Source organism: Gadus morhua, chromosome 4 (genome assembly GCF_902167405.1).
Source record: "Gadus morhua chromosome 4, gadMor3.0, whole genome shotgun sequence".
NCBI classification, from domain to species: domain Eukaryota; kingdom Metazoa; phylum Chordata; class Actinopteri; order Gadiformes; family Gadidae; genus Gadus; species Gadus morhua.
The window spans coordinates 27501035-27519385 of record NC_044051.1 but is presented as its reverse complement, the minus strand read 5'-3'; the positions used below and the strand labels follow the sequence as shown (position 1 = coordinate 27519385).

The following is an 18351-nucleotide window of genomic DNA, read 5'->3' as shown; positions in this document are numbered from 1 at the left end:
TCCAGTGTTGAGGTGTCCCTGAGCAAGACACCTCACCCTGACTGCTCCTGACGAGCTGGCTGTGACCTTGCATGGCTGACACCGCTGTCAGTGTGTGAATGTGTGCATGACTGGGTGAATGTGTCAATATTGTAAAGAACTTTGAGTGGCCGCTGGTTAGAAAAGCGCTTTATAAATGCAGTTTACCAGCTCTGTTACGTGAACAGCTCTGCTATTCTAACTCAATAGGTATGTCTTTAGAAATAGGATAATATAACACATGCTATTTGCACTTCTAGGGTTAGGGTTTGGGTTAGGTTGAGTTCATAGGTTGATAGCATGGTTGGCCTTCGTGGGTGTTAACCACTTGAAGAAAATACAAAACAAAATAAATGTGTTGTGCCAAAAGTCCACCCTTATTTCTCACATTCAATCAGTTGTTATCAGAACACAGGATGACATCTCCCTTAACCTTATATAATCACAGTAAAGTCTGCCTGAACGTCCATATTCCCGTCAGGATGTAAAGGTCCAGGTACCAGACTACCCTGTGCTGCAGCATGTGACGCAAGGCCACGGTGTGAAGTTGTGAGATGCATTACAACAAGCATTAGCTTGTTTTGATGACGCTGATGTTAGCTGCCCACAGGGATCCATGTCCACAGTGTAGCAAAAGCTTTCCCAGGAGGCCCTGCGTTCTTAAATGTGATGCGATGGTGTTTGACAAACTCCGATAATTGTTCTTTTACAACTTGTTTAGTCTGTTTATTCCAAGCTCTCCACAGCATAACATTACTGCATCGCCACAACGGCGGGAAAATCACGGCACACACACTAAGGATGCCCTAATCACTGTGCGCTCTCTAGTAACACCTAGATGACGACTGTAAATAATAACATAGAGGCGCCCACAAATATAACTTGACACAATTCGTTCCCAGACCCTCAAGGTCTCATCATGCTTTGGGTCGCTGTATTCTGTGTACATTACACTTTTGGAAGCACATTACGTGATATAAATGAAAAACACTAAATAATTGAATGGAGGGTAAAGAGATGCCCAGCTTGAAGAAACACCAATGAGACAAGCATGACTCCTGGACGGTGCTGCGTCTCGTCGCCATGCTTCTCATGTCGTGTGGCAGCTTGTTAGGAGAGAGTGACAGAGACGGTTCATTAAGGAGCTCCGTCCAGGTGGAGCGTTTAGCACTTCCCCTCCGTTGTGGGAATGATCTGCATGGTTGCTAAGCATCAACTGTTACCGACTGCTCAGACTTCGCCCAGAGCCCCTCTCTCTCTCTCTCTCTCTCTCTCTCTCTCTCTCTCTCTCTCTCTCTCTCTCTCTCTCTCTCTCTCTCTCTCTCTCTACATTTCTCTATCTCTCTATTTCTTTCTCTCTCCATCCATCTTTAACTCCTTCTCTCTGCATCCATTGCGCTCACCCCCCCCCCCCCCCCCCTCTCTCTCTCTATATATATATATAATCGCTTCAGAATCGCTCTCTCTCTCTCTTTATCTCCACTCATCTGTAACCTCTCTCTCTCTCTCTCTCTCTCTCTCTCTCTCTCTCTCTCTCTCTCTCTCTCTCTCTCTCTAGTGGACATCAACTCCGCCCTTCCGCTGCGTCTCCCTCCGGCTGCCATCCCCATGGACCTCCGGGTGGACCAACAGCACCACCACCACCAACACCATCCACACCAGCAGCTGTCTCCCATGTCCCCCCTGGGCCAGCAGGGCCCCCTGGGCCCCGGGGCCCCGAGCGGGGGCTCCAGCCCCGGGCGGGAGCAGCAGCTGCAGCAGGAGCTGCTGACCCTGAAGCAGAAGCAGCAGATCCAGAGGCAGATCCTCATCGCCGAGTTCCAGCGGCAGCACGAGCAGCTGTCCCGCCAGCACGAGGCCCAGCTCCAGGAGCACATCAAGGTACGCTGGGAGGGCCGGGTGGGTTGGACCTGAGGGCAGGGGTCACTGATTTCATAGGTGGATTGTCTGGATGTTATTGGTTGATTTTGATTGGTTGACTGGTGGGGTGATTTGATTAGTTGAATGGCCAGTGGATTTGATTGGTTGATTGGTTTGTTGACTTGATTGGTGGATTATTTTGATTGGTTGATTGGTGGGTGGATTTGATTAGCTGATTGGGGGCTTGACTTGATCAGTGGGTCATTTTGATTGGTTGAATGGCGAGTGGATCTAATTGGTTGATTGGGGGGGTTGACTTGATTGGTTGATCGGTGAGTGGATTTGAAAGCTTGATTGGTGGCTTGATGGATAGATTGATTGTTGGGATGATGTGATGGGTTGATTTGATTGGTAAGTTAGTTCCCCTTGTGATTGGTTGATTATCTGATTTGTTAATTGGTTCGGTGGATTGATTGATTGAACAAGCGGTGCACACCCCATGTATCAACATCTTGATGGTGACTTCAGGCTGTGTCATACGAGGGCCAGCCTGTTTGTTTGTGCAGCTCCATAGTTGACCTCCTGTTGTCCTTGGCGTTTACAGCCATGCATGTTTTGGCATATTTCCTGTGGAGGGCCGGCTGACTGTGTGGGCTGCACCATCAAACCAGCTGATCCTCCTCTTCCTGGCAGCCTTGTGTTTCGTCTACCAGTGTGTGTGCCACATGCGTTTATAAGGCATCAGCACTCCGGCTTTCACGTTAAGGACAACCCTGAGGTTGTCCTTAACGTGAAAGCCGGTGTTTTATGCTGCTAAATATGTTCCCTCCATGTTCTCCCCAAGGGTTAGCGTGATAGTGATTAAACTACCCCTAAATGGTGGGACGGATGTGGGAACACATAGGAGCAACAGTAGCTCAGGAGGTGGTGCGGGTTGACTGGTCACCAGAAGGTTGCTAGTTCGAGTGAAGACGCCTCACCCTGACTGCTCCTGATGAGCTGGCTGTCGCCCTGTTTGGTTGATACCGCCGTCGATGTGTGAATGTGTGAATGAATGGTTGTAAGTCGCTTTTTATAAAGTCATCAAAATCGCCTAAATGTAAATGTAGGTGCTCATAAAGATGTGTTCCCATGTATCTATTATATACGTAACATTACTACATATTCAACCATCTTTGGACCGGCCAGTCGTTCTGGTTCCAGGGAGCGGGGCAGTGGGGTGGGGTGAGGGGTAGTAAGGAGGCGGGTGTAGGGGTGTCTCTCCAGTCTGTGGTGGGGCTGGCCCGTGACGCACAGACGAGCCTGGGAGGCCCTCTTTGAATCAGCCCCATTCACAGCCTGTGTGTACACACGCAAACACACACGGACACACAGACACACACACACGCACAGACACACAGGCACACACAAACACACACACATGCACGGGCACACAGGCACACACATGTACGGACAAACACACACACGGACACACAGGCACAGACACACAGGCACACACACACGGACACACACGCAACACACACGCAACACGCACGTTGACGCACATGCACACACTTGCGTTGGCACACTCGTTGTGTGTGTTGACACACACACAAACACACACACATGAATGCTCACACTTCCACACGCATGCATGCACACTTTTTGAGGATGTGTTCTAATGCTTTCATGTACGCACACACACACACACACACACACACACACACACACACACACACACACACACACACACACACACACACACACACACACTCACACACACACACACACACACACACACACACACACACACACACTCACACACACACACACACACACACACACACACACACACACACACACACACACACAATCAGATGCAACAGTGTACGCAGATCTTACACCAACATTGGCACACATGACTGCACACATAAACGTTGACACATACAAACACATACACAAACACACACATGCATGCAGAAAAGGTACACACACATACATGCAAGCAGACAGAAAACATACACACACACACATTCATGCAGAGAGACACAAAACACACACACATAGACACACACAACCCCCCCCCCCCCCCACACACACACACACACACACCCACATACACAGGCAAACACAAAAACATACAGATGCTAAGATCATACACACAGTTCTCCTCATTCTGTGTCACACGCAGAACCCAAACCCCGGAACACACACACACACGCACACACACACACCCACACACACACACACACACACACACACACACACACACACACACACACACACATAAACATACACATACACACAAACACACACACACACACACACACACACACACACACACATCCATAAACACACAAACACACACACACTCACACACCGACACATTGCAGTTGCGTACAAGGCAGATCAAATAGAGGTGCAGCCCAACAACAGGTAAAGAGAATATTTCAGAGCACTCTGAGAGTGGAGCAGTAAGGGGATGAAGGAGGGCTGTGTCTAATCTGCCCAGCCGAGCCCTTGGTACCAGAGACTTTTAGGTCTTCCCAGCCCCACCACCACCTCCCCCAACTCCACCGCCATCACCACCACCACCACCCCCACCACCCCCACCACCCCCACCATCTCCACCACCACCACCACCACCTCCAACTTCCACACCACCACCACTTCCAGAAACCGCCACCACTACCATACCTCCTCCTCAATCAGCATTCCCCAGACGTCAAGACACTAGCCTACCTTCTCCACCACCACCAGAAAACCCCTATCACCAGAACCCCATCACTATCCTACCTCTACCACCACCGCCCCTACCTCAAGACACCACCACCACCATCACCACACACCACCCTGATGCTGAGTTAATCAAAACTACTTTCCACTATCAAACACCACTGCCACGCCCGGAAATCGGCCCGCAATCTATTCCCTGTAACCTTGGTTAGATAAACCTTCTTCAGCCTGATGGTGAGGGGTCTCTCCCTGGTCCTCCTCCCAATGAGAGGCTTGCTGTCCCTGAGTGCTGCAGGCCAGAGACAAGAACACGCAGTGGGCCTCCTGGCCAAGGGTCACTAAAACACTTGTGGGCCGCACTTTGTCATCATCATGGATGCTGCCATAACATCCACCTCCCTCTTAACTAAAGCACAGGGAGGGAGTGGAGGGAGAGAGTAGGGGGATGGAGGGAAAGAGGAAGAGGAGGGATAGGGAGGGAGGAGAAGGAGATAGAGAGGGAGGGGAGAAAGAGGGCGGGAGGGAGAGAGAGAGGCTCCTAAATCTGCTATTATAAAATCTTGCTGATGACATTTTAAAGACATAGGGCCCTATTTTAACAGTCTGAAACGCAAGTGAGAAGCGCCAAGCGCAAGTAGCTTCGTAGGCGGTTCTATAGCGATGTTGCTAGTTTACTGGCGCATAAATTACTCTTGCAAATCTAAAAAGGGTTGGTCTGAACTAGCCTAGTTACCCGTAGGTGTGGTTTGGGCATAACGTGCAATAATATACCAATACCAATGAGAGTGCCATCTCCCATCCCCTTTAAGAGCCATGAGCGCATTTGAATCAGACAAGTTGATATTTTGACAGAGCGTTTGCAGTCTCCAATGAGACAGATGCATGACCACATGTATTTCAAACTTCAAATTGCTCAGTTTATGGCCAAATAATATGGCCTGATTCACGCATGGAATAGAGTTTTTCTTCCACAACTTCAGAAACACTGAGTCCTCAAATAAAAGAAAACTTAACACACATATGATATGCGGTAACTGTGGTTCTATTTAGTGATAGACGCAATACATTAACAAACATCGTTTCTTACCAGTATTGTATGCATTATCGTTATCGACCTCTGTTCGTAATAAGCATTTGTCCCCTCGTTAATATACATTGCTATGGACTATTATGCGTTACGTGTTTAGTTTGCGTATGTTTTAACAAATGGATGCACACACGCGCCCGCTTTCATTAATTATTATACACACACACACCCGTGCCCGCATTCATTCATTCTTTTTAACACTCGTAAAACAATGTTTTCTCACGATCAAATACTCATCAATCCTAAAAGTTATGAGCTTGTACACGATGTCTGTGTCAAGAAAATATGTGTTTGCAGTACGGTGTTTGCAGATGCATTGATTTAAAATTACAACTTATTACCACTGTATCAGCTGTTCTTCCCCAAATAATTTACCAAGAATGTGTGGCTAGGTAGATGAGAGAAGCAAAGTGTATGCGTGAGGTGCACAAGCAACATTATGCATGTGCCCTTAAAATAGCATCTGAACAACGCGCCACTAACTTTAAACAAGGTATTTTCTGGTTTGTGGCGCATTTGTTTTCTGAAACTGCAAAATAGCACCAGGGAACGTTTGCACCAGAACACGCCTCCTTTTTTCGCCGAACCGCACCTTGGGGCACAAGATCATTCCCTAATTTACAGGCGTGTGGCGGTGGAGGTAGAAGAACGCTCTGTGCCAGTTGCAAACTAGCAACGACACATGCGTCAGTGTAGAAAGTCAATTGCTCCGGATGCAAGATAGGGCCCATTAGGGGTGTGAATCTCTTGGCACCTCACGATTCGATTCGATTCCGATTATGAGGTCAACGATTCGATTCTGAAGTGATTATCGATGCATCTCGATGCATCTTGATGCAACAATTTCTTTTATGTACATTTCCATGCGTGATTTTCAAAAATATATTTATACATCTGGGTTTGCTACTCAGAGTTTGCTAATCACTTCCTATTTTTGTGATGATCATTAAAGACATCAACAGATGAATTAACTTATCTAATATTTCATAAGCGAGAAAGCTTTTGTCACAAATATGACTTTCTATGAACATTGCAATGATCAATTCAGCTTGCATTATAACACAATATGGAAGCAGGCAAAAAAAGGTTGCAGTTTTATTTTCTATCTAATCTTTCTTTTCTATGTCATTAAAGGAAAAGCTGCTCTTGAATTAGAAGTAGTTCTTGTGTCTGGCTGTGAGTTTGCACGCATGCTATGCGTAGGCTGAATCGCAATCGTGTCAATACAAATCAGATTGGCCAATACACACTGAAGATAAATTCAATAATTTTAAAATTACAAAAAGTCTCTCTGGCAAACAGAATGTTGCAGCAGGCAAAATAAATAAATTATATATATATATATATATATATATATATTGTAGCGGGCCTTCGGGTGTGGGGTTTCCACGCCACCAAGTCAAATGATACACACAACACAGAGAGCAGTTCAATAAGGTGATTTATTTAAAATATACGAATAATTGTCACCAGGGTGGGGAAAAGGGTAATCCAGAGTCCGTAGTCCGTAGTCCAGGGGTCGTCACCGGGAGGGTACTCACGCAATGCGGTCGGTACACAAATAATCTGTCAATGTTCAGGTTTCCTGCACTCTTTGGCCACACACAGTTCACAGAGCCTCACGCAGAGGCACTCCGTAGTAGGCTAGCTTCCATGTGGTTGCATGCTCCCTTTTATCCCCAAGCACTCCTGCCTAATGCACCTCAGGCTTGCATCGTTAAGGGAGGCAGTCCCTGTAAAGCTTGGGGTTGGAGCCAGCATGCTGCCACATACCTCCCCTCAATCACCACCCCTCCCTGGCGTCTGCCACACACCCTCCCCCTCAGCTCCGACCGGGAGGGAGGGGCGGTCCAGCTCCCCAGAGCATCCCTCCTGGATAGGGCATCCGCATTCCCATGGGCTGCCCCTGACCTGTGAACAACCGAGAAGGCAAAAGGTTGTAATGATAGGAACCAGCGGGTGACCCTGGCGTTACTGTCCTTATTCCTTGACATCCAAATCAGTGGTGCATGATCTGTGACCAGGGTGAAGTGGCGCCCCAACAGGTAGTACTTCAGGGTTTCCAGGGCCCACTTGATGGCAAGACATTCCTTCTCCACAGTGGAGTATTTTTGTTCCCTCTGCAATAACTTCCGCCTGATATAAATAATCGGGTGTTCCTCACCTTCATGTAGTTGTGACAACACTGCCCCCACCCCTGTTTCCGACGCATCCGTCTGCACCACCATTGGCTTGGTGAAGTCCGGGGTTACCAGCATGGGTCCTGAACACAGTGCGCTCTGTAGGTCCTGAAAGGCTTTCTCCGTCTCCTCGGTCCATGTGACTTGGGCGGGCAGCCGGTCCCTGGTCAGATCTGTCAGGGGGCTGGCTACGGATGGAAAGTGGGGAATAAACCTCCGGTAGTAGCTGGTAAGCCCCAAAACGTGCGTACCTGTTTCTTGGTCAGGGGCCGTGGCCAGTCCTGTATCGCCTCCACCTTCTTCATCTGGGGTTTCACACATCCCCTCCGAATGGTGTAGCCCAGGTACTCCGCCTCCTGCAGACCGAGCTGGCACTTCTTTGTGTTAGCCGTTAGCCCCGCCTCCCGTAAGGCCTGCAACACTGCGCTCACCTGCTTCACATGAGTGTCCCACTCACTCCCATGGATGACTATATCGTCAATATAGGCCGCCGCGTACCCCCGATGGGGACGGAGTACCCGGTCCATCAACCTCTGGAAGGTGGGCGGGGCCCCGTGCAATCCGAAGGGTAGCTTCCTGTAGTGGAACAGCCCGTCAGGAGTGGCAAAAGCAGTTTTCTCCCGCGCCTCGGGAGCTAAGGGTACCTGCCAATAACCCTTTGTCAGGTCGAGCGTGCTGATATACCGGGCGGTCCCTAACCGTTCTATGAGTTCATCTATTCGGGGCATGGGGTAGGCGTCAAATTTAGATATCTCATTTAGCTTCCTAAAGTCGTTGCAGAAGCGTATGGTGCCATCGGGTTTCGGCATCAACACTATGGGGCTGCACCACTCACTGTTTGACTCCTCAATGACTCCCGCTTCCAACATAGTCTTTACCTCGCTCCTGACGGCCTCTCTCCTGGCCTCCGGTATGCGGTAGGGTCTCAATTTCACCTTTTTCCCGGGCTCATTGATGATGTGGTGCTGTACCAGATTGGTGTGGCCCGGTTCACTGGAGAACACATCCTGGTTCTGGTCGACCAACTCCATGAGCTCCTGCCTCTGTGCTGGGCTCAGCTGTTCCCCTAGGGGCACCTTGGCAGGCCCGGTTTCACTGGTAGCCTTTGGAGGAATAGAGCAGAGTACATCCCGGGCATTCCATTTCTTTAACAGGTTCACATGGTAAATTTGAGTCGGGCTCCTACGTCCCGGCTGTCGGACTCTATAATTCACCTCCCCTACCTTTTCAAGTACTTCGTATGGCCCGTTCCACCGGGCCAGAAACTTACACTCTGTTGTGGGGACAAGTACCAGCACTTTATCTCCGGGCTGGAAGTCTCGCTGTTGGGCCCCTCTGTTGTAGACCCGTGCTTGGGCAACCTGGGCCTCCTGCATGTGTTCCCGCACCAGGGGCCACAAGGTGGCCATCCGGTCCCTCATGTCTCCCACGTGTTCCACCATGGTTCGATGGGGCGACGGTTGCTGTTCCCAGGCTTCCTTCGCTATGTCCAGCAACCCCCGGGGTCGTCTCCCATAGAGGAGTTCAAATGGAGAGTGGCCGGTCGACGATTGGGGCACTTCCCTGATCGAGAACATGAGATAGGGAAGCAGCTGGTCCCAATTCCGTCCGTCCGCCTCCATCACCTTCTTCAACATCTGCTTCAGGGTCCGGTTGAACCTTTCCACTAGTCCATCGGTCTGCGGGTGATATACTGAGGTGCGCAACTGTTTTATTTGCATTAATTTGCAGAGGTCTTTCATGATTCGCGACATGAACGGGGTTCCCTGGTCTGTCAAGATCTCCTCGGGAATGCCCACCCGGGAGAACATCAGGACCAACTCACTTGCAATTCCTTTTGAGGCCATGGTGCGCAGTGGAATGGCTTCGGGGTACCTAGTGGCATAATCCAGTATCACCAGGATGTACTGGTGCCCCCGGCTGCTCTTGGGTAGTGGTCCCACCAGGTCCATGGAAATCCCGCTGAAAGGAACTGAAATAATGGGTAGGGGAATTAATGGGCCACAGAAATGTGGTTTTGGTGCCACCTGTTGGCACTCCGGGCAACTGCCGCAGTATCCTCCACTGCCCTCTTTACCCCCGGCCAGTGGAATCTTGCCTTGATCCGGTCCAGGGTCTTCTCCACCCCTAGATGAGCCCCAAGAAGGTGGGAGTGTGCCAGCTGCAGGACTGATTGAACAAAGGGACGGGGCACCAACAACAACTCTACACATTCATCATTCCTCTTTACGACCTGATACAACAACTTGTTTTTGATGGCAAAATGAGGGTACGTGATCAGACCTACCCCCTCGATGGCCTTCCCGTCCACCACGGTCACCTGCTGGAGAGCACTCGTCAGGTTGGGATCCTCCAGTCGGGCTGTTCCGAACCGTCCCGATAATGAGGCAGGCTCTGGCGTTGCCAGATTGTCCATACTCGCCTCCCCTGCCTCCTGTCCTGTGTCCCCTGCGTCACTTCCCGATAGAGGTTCAGTTGACCCCTGTGGGTCCACCTCGTGTAGGCCACACATCCGGACCTCCCTCTTATCGGCCCTCGCCCTTCTCCGGTGTCATCTTTCCTTTAGGTTCCCCCGATCTCCCCCCTCCCCGGCCAAACTGGCCCACAGTTGGCAGAACAGTGGTGAGTCCCTCCCAATAAGAACCGGCACCGGCAGGTTTGGGACGACTCCCACTGGTCCTGTGTATTGCCCCTTTGTGGTCTGTAGGTGAAGGAGGGTAGTGGGGTAGTTCTTAGTCTCCCCGTGTATGCATGTTATGCCCTGTTTACACCTACCAGATAGTGGGCCCCGATGGTGCCGATGGCTAAATCAGCAGCTATCGTTATAACATCGGCAAATAGCGTGGTTGCATCGGGAAACACCGTTACTCTTCCCGGGAACATCGTTAGACAACGGGAAGAAATGCTCAATGATCGGGCAACATCGGGCAACATCGGCAAAGAACGAACATGTTTGTTAATTTTGGGTCTATCGGGGTAGAATCGGTTACCAGGGGTTGCTATGGGCTAATCGGCTATAATCGGGAATAGAACGGGAGTATAACGTAAGACATCGCAAATCGTTCGGGAATTTTCCTGGGCACATCGGCTATATTCGTTAATCTTCCGCGCTTTATCGTGTTTTATCGTCTTTATATCGGCAACCTCAACACACGAAAGACCCTCGAGAACCCTAGACAAATAACGATTGTGAGTGACCAGATTGTGTTAAGGAAGACCCTCAATCTGCCACTTGGGTATAAATAGGGGGTGATGGATGGATGTCCTACTTTTATAATTACAGGGTACTTCGCCCATTTAGAACCGGCGTTCTATTATTATAAAATCGCTATTGTAATATAAATAAATATATAAATAAATATCAGTCTAAACCAGTCTCCCCTTTGCCTTCTCCCGAAATGACGCCAAATGACGCCAAATGCGTCATTTGACGTGTTTGGCGTCATTCGAAATGACGTCAAATGACGGCAAACGCACTTCGGGTGTCTTCCCTGGCATAAATCGTTATGTTATCGTTATAACATCGGGTATGTGTAAATGCTACCCCGATAAATTGACCCGATCATACATTTTTAGGCCGATGTCACCCGAATCACCCCGACTTCCACATCGGTGGTCCATCGGCCATTAGCGGCCATTAGCGGGATGGTGTAAACGGGGCATTACTGCCACAGTGTCCCTCAAGCTCTGGGACCGGGTGAAGTCCGGTCGGATCAGGGTCACCATACTCCCGGAATCCAACATAGCTGTCGTGTCCCTTCCGTTGGCCTTCACCGGAGTGACTGGGGAAGGACCACTTTCCTCCCCCCAGCAAACCGTCAGCAATCTGCAGGGATGCTCGGTTGTTAACTCACCAGCTGATGCCGACGGCATCGAGACATCACGACTCGGACAGGACCATGAGATGTGTCCCGGCTCGCCACACTCGTAGCACTTTCTGCTGTCTGGGTTCAGGAAGGGCCGTCGTCTCGGGGGGCTGGCTCTTGGCGTCTCCCTGGCCGGGATCCTGCCGTGGTCCTCCGTCCTTATCCGCTCCCGCTCCTGCTCCTTTTGGCGAGGGTTGGGTTCACCCCTCAGTGGACGTCCACTGCGTAGGACTTCCACAGCCGCCTGGTGACCTTCCACCAACTCCACCAACTGATCTGCGCTCTGCGGGTTAGCTTGGCTGGCTAACTTTTTAGCCTCGTATGGGAGGGATCGCAAGAATTTGTCCATGACCACCTTCTCTGTGGCCGTAAGCGTCAGTGGGGCAGCCGTCAGCGAGCCTTTGGCCAACCTAATTAGATCGTACATTTGTGAGCGTGGCGACGCCGTTGCATCATAAGTCCAATCATGAAACCTCTGTGACCTACTTATCAACGTGTATCCATACCGGCGTAGTATTTCCTTCTTCAGCCCTTCGTAGTTAGACGCCTGATCGTCCGTCAGGTCCTGATACGCCTTCTGTGCTGTGCCTGAAAGGAACGGTGCGAGTAGGCTGGCCCATTGTGCTGGATCCCAATTCTCCCGAACCGCCGTCCTCTCAAAGGTATTGAGGTATGCCTCTATATCATCAGTCTCTGTCTGCTTTAAAAGAAACCTGCTGGGGGCAGGACGGGAAGCTGTACCGCCTGTAGCTACGCCGCCATGTCCGGCTGCTAGCGCTCCCACCAGCTCCCAGGTCGTAGCCTGATGCGCCATGCTCACTTCCACTAGCTGTTTCATCAACGCTTCCATTGTTGTCCCTGTGTTGGTCTATCTATTTAACTTGGCTTTGGCTACAAGCACGCATTCTCCACCACGTATAGCGGGCCAGTGGGTGTGGGGTTTCCACGCCACCAAGTCAAATGATACACACAACACAGAGAGCAGTTCAATAAGGTGATTTATTCAAAATAGACGAATAATTGTCACCAGGGTGGGGAAAAGGGTAATCCAGAGTCCGTAGTCCGTAGTCCGTAGTCCAGGGGTCGTCACCGGGAGGGTTCTCACGCAAAGCGGTCGGTACACAAATAATCTGTCAATGTTCAGGTTTCCTGCACTCTTTGGCCACACACAGTTCACAGAGGCTCACGCAGAGGAACTCCGTAGTAGGCTAGCTTCCATGTGGTTGCATGCTCCCTTTTATCCCCAAGCACTCCTGCCTAATGCACCTCAGGCTTGCATCGTTAAGGGAGGCAGTCCCTGTAAAGCTTGGGGTTGGAGCCAGCATGCTGCCACATACCTCCCCTCAATCACCACCCCTCCCTGGCGTCTGCCACAATATATATTATATATATATATATACATATATATACATATTTTTTAATTCCGATTATCATTTATCTGCATCGAGACAGAATCGTTCTAGCGAGAATCGCGATGCATCGAAGAATCGATTATTTTTCCCACCCCTAGGGCCCATACTGTTTAGATGTGAAGTTGAAATCCTCTTTCCACACAGCGGTGCTGGGAGGCCCACATCTTGGCCATAACACTAATCAACAGACTGTAAATCCAGGAGAACATCTCTGCCATTGATCTCAACTGGTATAATCTAATGGTAACGGATACCGTCTGTCTTCTTCCTGCTGCCTCGCACTCTAAGATGGTGGATTTAAGTTCTGGCCTTGACAGGGACGTGTCCCCGACCTGGGTACGGTGGTCCTCCATTAGGGGCCCAGGTGGGGCCCAGCTACTACCCTATGGGGCAGCATGTGGCTCAGCAGATGGAGCTGGTTGGCTGGTAACTGGAAGGTTGCTAGTTCAATCACCGGATCTTCCTAGCTGTGTGTCGATGTGTCCCTGAGCAAGACGCCTCATCCTGACTGCTCTTGATGAGCTGGCTGTCGCCCTACGTGGTTGACTCCGCCGTCGGTGTGTGGATTTGAGCATGAATGGGTAAATGTTTGGCAATATTGTAAAGCGCTTTGAGTGGCCACTGGTTAAAAAAGCACTGTATACATCCAGTCCATTTACCATTTACCATTTACCCTGGCCGACTACTGTACAGGCTGTTTATTCAGTTAGATGCGGGGCTGTTGTTGTTCAGGCTGATCAGTCAGATCTCGGGTGTGTAGCCAGATCATAGACATGTTTACAACTTTGTGCTTCAAATCCAGATCTGGAGCAGGTTCAATCCATTGCGCTGCTGTGTGACACACTACATTCCTTTAATGTAAAATAAAGTGTTTAAAGGCTTGTATTTCCATGAAAGAGCGATCCTCACAGAAGCAGACAACACAACGATGGAAGTGTGTGTCCCCACGGCGGTGTTGTGTGCTCAATGCCTGGGGTTGACGTGAGCAGCCTGTGATTGGTTGTTTGTATGAATGGCTTTGTTGTGCGTGATGGCTTCTTATTGTCGCGCTTCAAACACCTGTTGGCTGTGGCGCTCCAGATGCTCAGCCCACGAGGCCGGCGGATAGAAACGGCAGATAAAATAGAGCTGAGGCATTTTATGACTCACCGTTAAGGTAAAGCACGTGTTCGTTGAAAAAGTGTTCCAGTAAACGCCCAAAGAACTTCAGTTTTTGGGCGTCAGTAGCTTAGGAGGTAGAGCGGGTTGACTGGTAACCGGAAGGTTGCTAGTTTATCCCCGGCTCCTCCTAGCTGAGTGTCGAGTTGTCCCTGAGCGCCTCACCCTGACTGCTGCTGCGAGCTGGCTCTCGCCCTGCGTGGTTGACTCCGCCGTTGGTGTGTGAATGAATTCTGTGTGTGTTGGAGGCATCAGAATGGTCTGCTTGTTTATAGACCCCTTTCCACTCCAGGGGTGCTCCTGCTCTGTTATGAATGAGTAAATGGACAAAGAGATGAAGGGATACATTACAAATGAATGAAGGCATCAATGAAGAAAGGATTTATTGATTACTTGTTTAAGGATTGAATGGCTGAAGAGCTGTAGGAATGAAAGGGTGAATGATTTAAGAAATTAATTAAAGGGATGACCAGCTATGTTAATTATTGAGAGGGTGATGGAAAGGATGAATGAAGGGATGAATGATTGAATGAAGGGATTCATTATTCAATTAGTAATTTAATGAAAGGATGAATGATTGAAAACAGGGATGAATAAATAATGTAAGAAATTTAAGATAAGGAAAGCCTATTTATTTATATGTTTATTTCCTCATTAATTTTATTTCATAGCCTTATTTATTTATTTATTCAATCTTGACTCAAATGGCTTTCTAAGACAGGAGGGAAAATTAAATTCACGTACAGAAGGATGAAGGAATGACTGAATGGAAGAGAAAATTAACAGCAAAGCCTCCTTTCTCTGAAATTGAATGAAAGGTGTTTATGTGTGTCATGAATATACTTATCTACATTACTCATGACTGTCCTCTGTCCCTCTCCCCTCTCTACTGTCCCCTATCTCTCTCTATTCCCCATGTGTCTCTCTCTCTCTCTCTCTCTCTCTCTCTCTCTCTCTCTCTCTCTCTCTCTCTCTCTCTCTCTCTCTCTCTCTCTCTCTCTCTCTCTCCCTCTGTCTCTGTCCCATGTCTCCTTCCCTGTCTGAGCAGCAGCAGCAGGAGCTGCTGGCCTTGAAGCACCAGCAGGAGCTGCTTGAGCACCAGAGGAAGATGGAGAGCCACCGGATGGAGCAGGAGATGGAGAAGCAGCAGCGGGAGCAGAAGCTGCTGCTGCTGAAGAACAAGGAGCGGGGACAAGAGAGTAGGTTCAGCGCAACCCACACTGCAGTGTCCTGCATACTGTATTATAGGGTATTATACCATGTAGACTAACAAGGAGTGGGGACAAGAGAGTAGGTCCACCCCCAACCACACTATAGTGCAGTGTTTTTCAACCTTTTTTGTGCCACGGCACACTTCAGACAAGGAAAAAATCCCACGGCACACCAACATGTTATCAAACGCGATATTTATTTAAAAAAATAAAATGAAATACAGTAGCCTTTACATTTATTGTTCAAAGACTTAAAACTCACTCAGTGTGAAATATGGCCCTGTTTAGATGCACACAAATGTGGTATCCTTGCAGAAATTGATGAGAGGCACACACGTAGTTCCTCATCAATCGATCGCAGACGTTCTCTGTTTTTAGTCTTTATTGCAGTTAGACTTGAAAAGCCAAGCTTGCAGAGGTATGTTGAGGAGAAAGGGAGCAATGTTGAGATAGCCTTGTTTGCCACGATTGGGTATTCTTTGGCTTAACCAAAAACGATCCAGCTGTAGGTCTGCATGGAGCAGTTTTAATGTGCGATCTTCTTTCTGTTCAATAAGTTGTTGTATTAGTCAAATTCGTGTCTTTATCAACCACAGACCTATATGGGTCCCTGACCAAGTCAAATGAGTTGGTGTTGGCTGAGGGAAAATAAAAGGATATTTTCTCTTCAAGTGTTTTCAGGTGTGTTGACCTGTTCTTGCCATTTTTGGGTGAGGGGGAACATTTCGAGAGTGTCACCCCTTTCCAAATGCTGTCGCCAGAGGGAGATCCTTGAACGTATCCGTTTATTTTGTCCGTGCTTGAAAGAAGGTTTTCATCTCGACCTTGCTTTCGTGTATTAAGTTCATTCAGATATGCAAACGTATCTGCCATGTATGCAAGCCACGCACACCATTCATCACTTGCAAGCAGCTTTGCGTCATCGAACATCTTCTCTTCAGTCAAAAATATTTTTAATTCCTCCCTCAATTCGTATACGTGTGTGTGGGTGTAGTGTTGTGTGAAGTGTTTTACTTGGTTTACTGGAGAAGGCGGGGCTGTGCACAGAGTCTAGACCTCTTTAGAATAATTTGCATATTCCGTCTGAGTGTAGGCTACAAACGCGATAACTATTTACAAATGCAAAAACGCCAACATATTCTTTATTTTGCTGACCACTTGTTTTTTATCCCGACAAAAGCCTCGTAAGGACAGTTCCTCTGCGTTTCTCTCGTAGATCGCACCATCTTTCAACATCTTTGTTTAATACGACTGCATCACCATCTCTCACATGATCAGCAGCTCGCGGGTTTAGCTTTCTCTCCAGTTAGAACTGCTCATGATGGTATCGCTGAGTTGTTTCTGTGGAGACAATGCAGCAACCTCTACCCAAGCCCGAAGAATTGGCCCGAGACCAAACTTAGTTGCCGACCCCTGATGTAGACTATACTAGATACTCGACTATATTATACCGCATTAAGCCATGTAGACTATACTAGACTATACTAAACAGATGATGCTGCTGCTGAAGCACAAGAACAAGACAAGAGAGTATGTCCTCAAACACACACACACACACACACACACACACACACAACACACACGCACACACAGACGCACACAAACAAACGTATGATGCCAACACAAACTACCGCCAACTGTCATCTCTTTTTCCTAAACATGATGAGCTGACGGATCCCAGCTGTCAGCTAATGAGAGTGGGAGTTTTGGTTTGTACCGGGCGCAAGAAGTGTGCGTGTGCAAGAGCATTGTAACATGTGCAAGTGTTGTGGTTTGTGCGGCATGCATGTTTTGAGTGTGTAAAAGTGTTAAATGCGTGCGCACATGTGAGCATTTGCAAGTTCTTCAAGGATATTTTCCAACAGCGTCCCATAGAGGCTGCTGAATGATCCCTCTGCCCTTGGCTGCTGGCCCCAATCTCTCTTTCTATCTCTCGCTCGCTCTCTTGTTTCCTCTGTTTCTCTCTCTCTCTCTCTCTCTCTCTCTCTCTCTCTCTCTCTCTCTCTCGGGCCGGTAGACCTTGAGAGGCTGAACACTTAGGGTCTGTGTCTGTTTGTGTGTGTGTGTGTGTGTGTGTGTGTGTGTGTGTGTGTGTGTGTGTGTGTGTGTGCAGTGGCGTAACTATCGGTAAGCAGGGTAAGCGGGCGCGTACGGGCCCAGGCCGTATGGGCCCGGGCCAATCATGGGCCCCAAAAAAAAAAAAAACGCTCCATACCCCCCCCCCCCCCGTCAACAATCGCTCCCGCCCCCCCCCCCCCCCGTCAACAATCGTAACGAAGCCCCCCGGGGGGGGGGGGGGGGGCCCGCCTTGAACATCCTGCATACGGGCCCGTCGTTGCCTTGTTACGCCACTGTGTGTGTGTGTGTGTGTGTGTGCGCTAGTGCGGTGTGTTTGTGTGGGAGTGCGGTGTGTGTGTGTGTGTGTGTGTTTGGGTGTGTGTGTGTTGCCTCTCTCCGTCAATGTTACGTTGTCCACATCTTTAATGAACCATTGTCCCCGGGCGACAGGGTTACGTTTTGTCAACCTCCGATGATGTTATCGTCGTGGGGCCCTGTCTCGCCTGTCCCTGTCTCACTTGTCCCTGTCTCACCTGTGTCCCTCTCAAGGTGCGGTGGCAAGCACAGAGGTGAAGATGCGTCTGCAGGAGTTCGTCCTGAACAAGAAGAAAGCACTGGCCCAGCGCAGCATCAACCAGGGAGGAATCCCCAACGACGCCCCCTACTGGTACCGGTGAGAGAAACACTGCTTTAAATATCATGCCATATCATGCTCTTTTAGGGTTTATAATTGCATTTGCATGCCTGTATGTTAGAAATAACCCTTATTATTCTCACAGTGTAGTC

General features: G+C 49.2%; 1 protein-coding gene across 1 annotated transcript in view; it reads left to right on the top strand.

Annotated features, from left to right (window-relative positions):
• Positions 1-18351, top strand: part of LOC115541792 (histone deacetylase 4-like) — a 165447-nt gene that overhangs the window by 59742 nt on the left and 87354 nt on the right. The window contains 3 exon segments of the mRNA XM_030353632.1: positions 1577-1899; positions 15345-15495; positions 18115-18238. Coding sequence (XP_030209492.1) covers positions 1577-1899; positions 15345-15495; positions 18115-18238 — 598 coding nt within the window.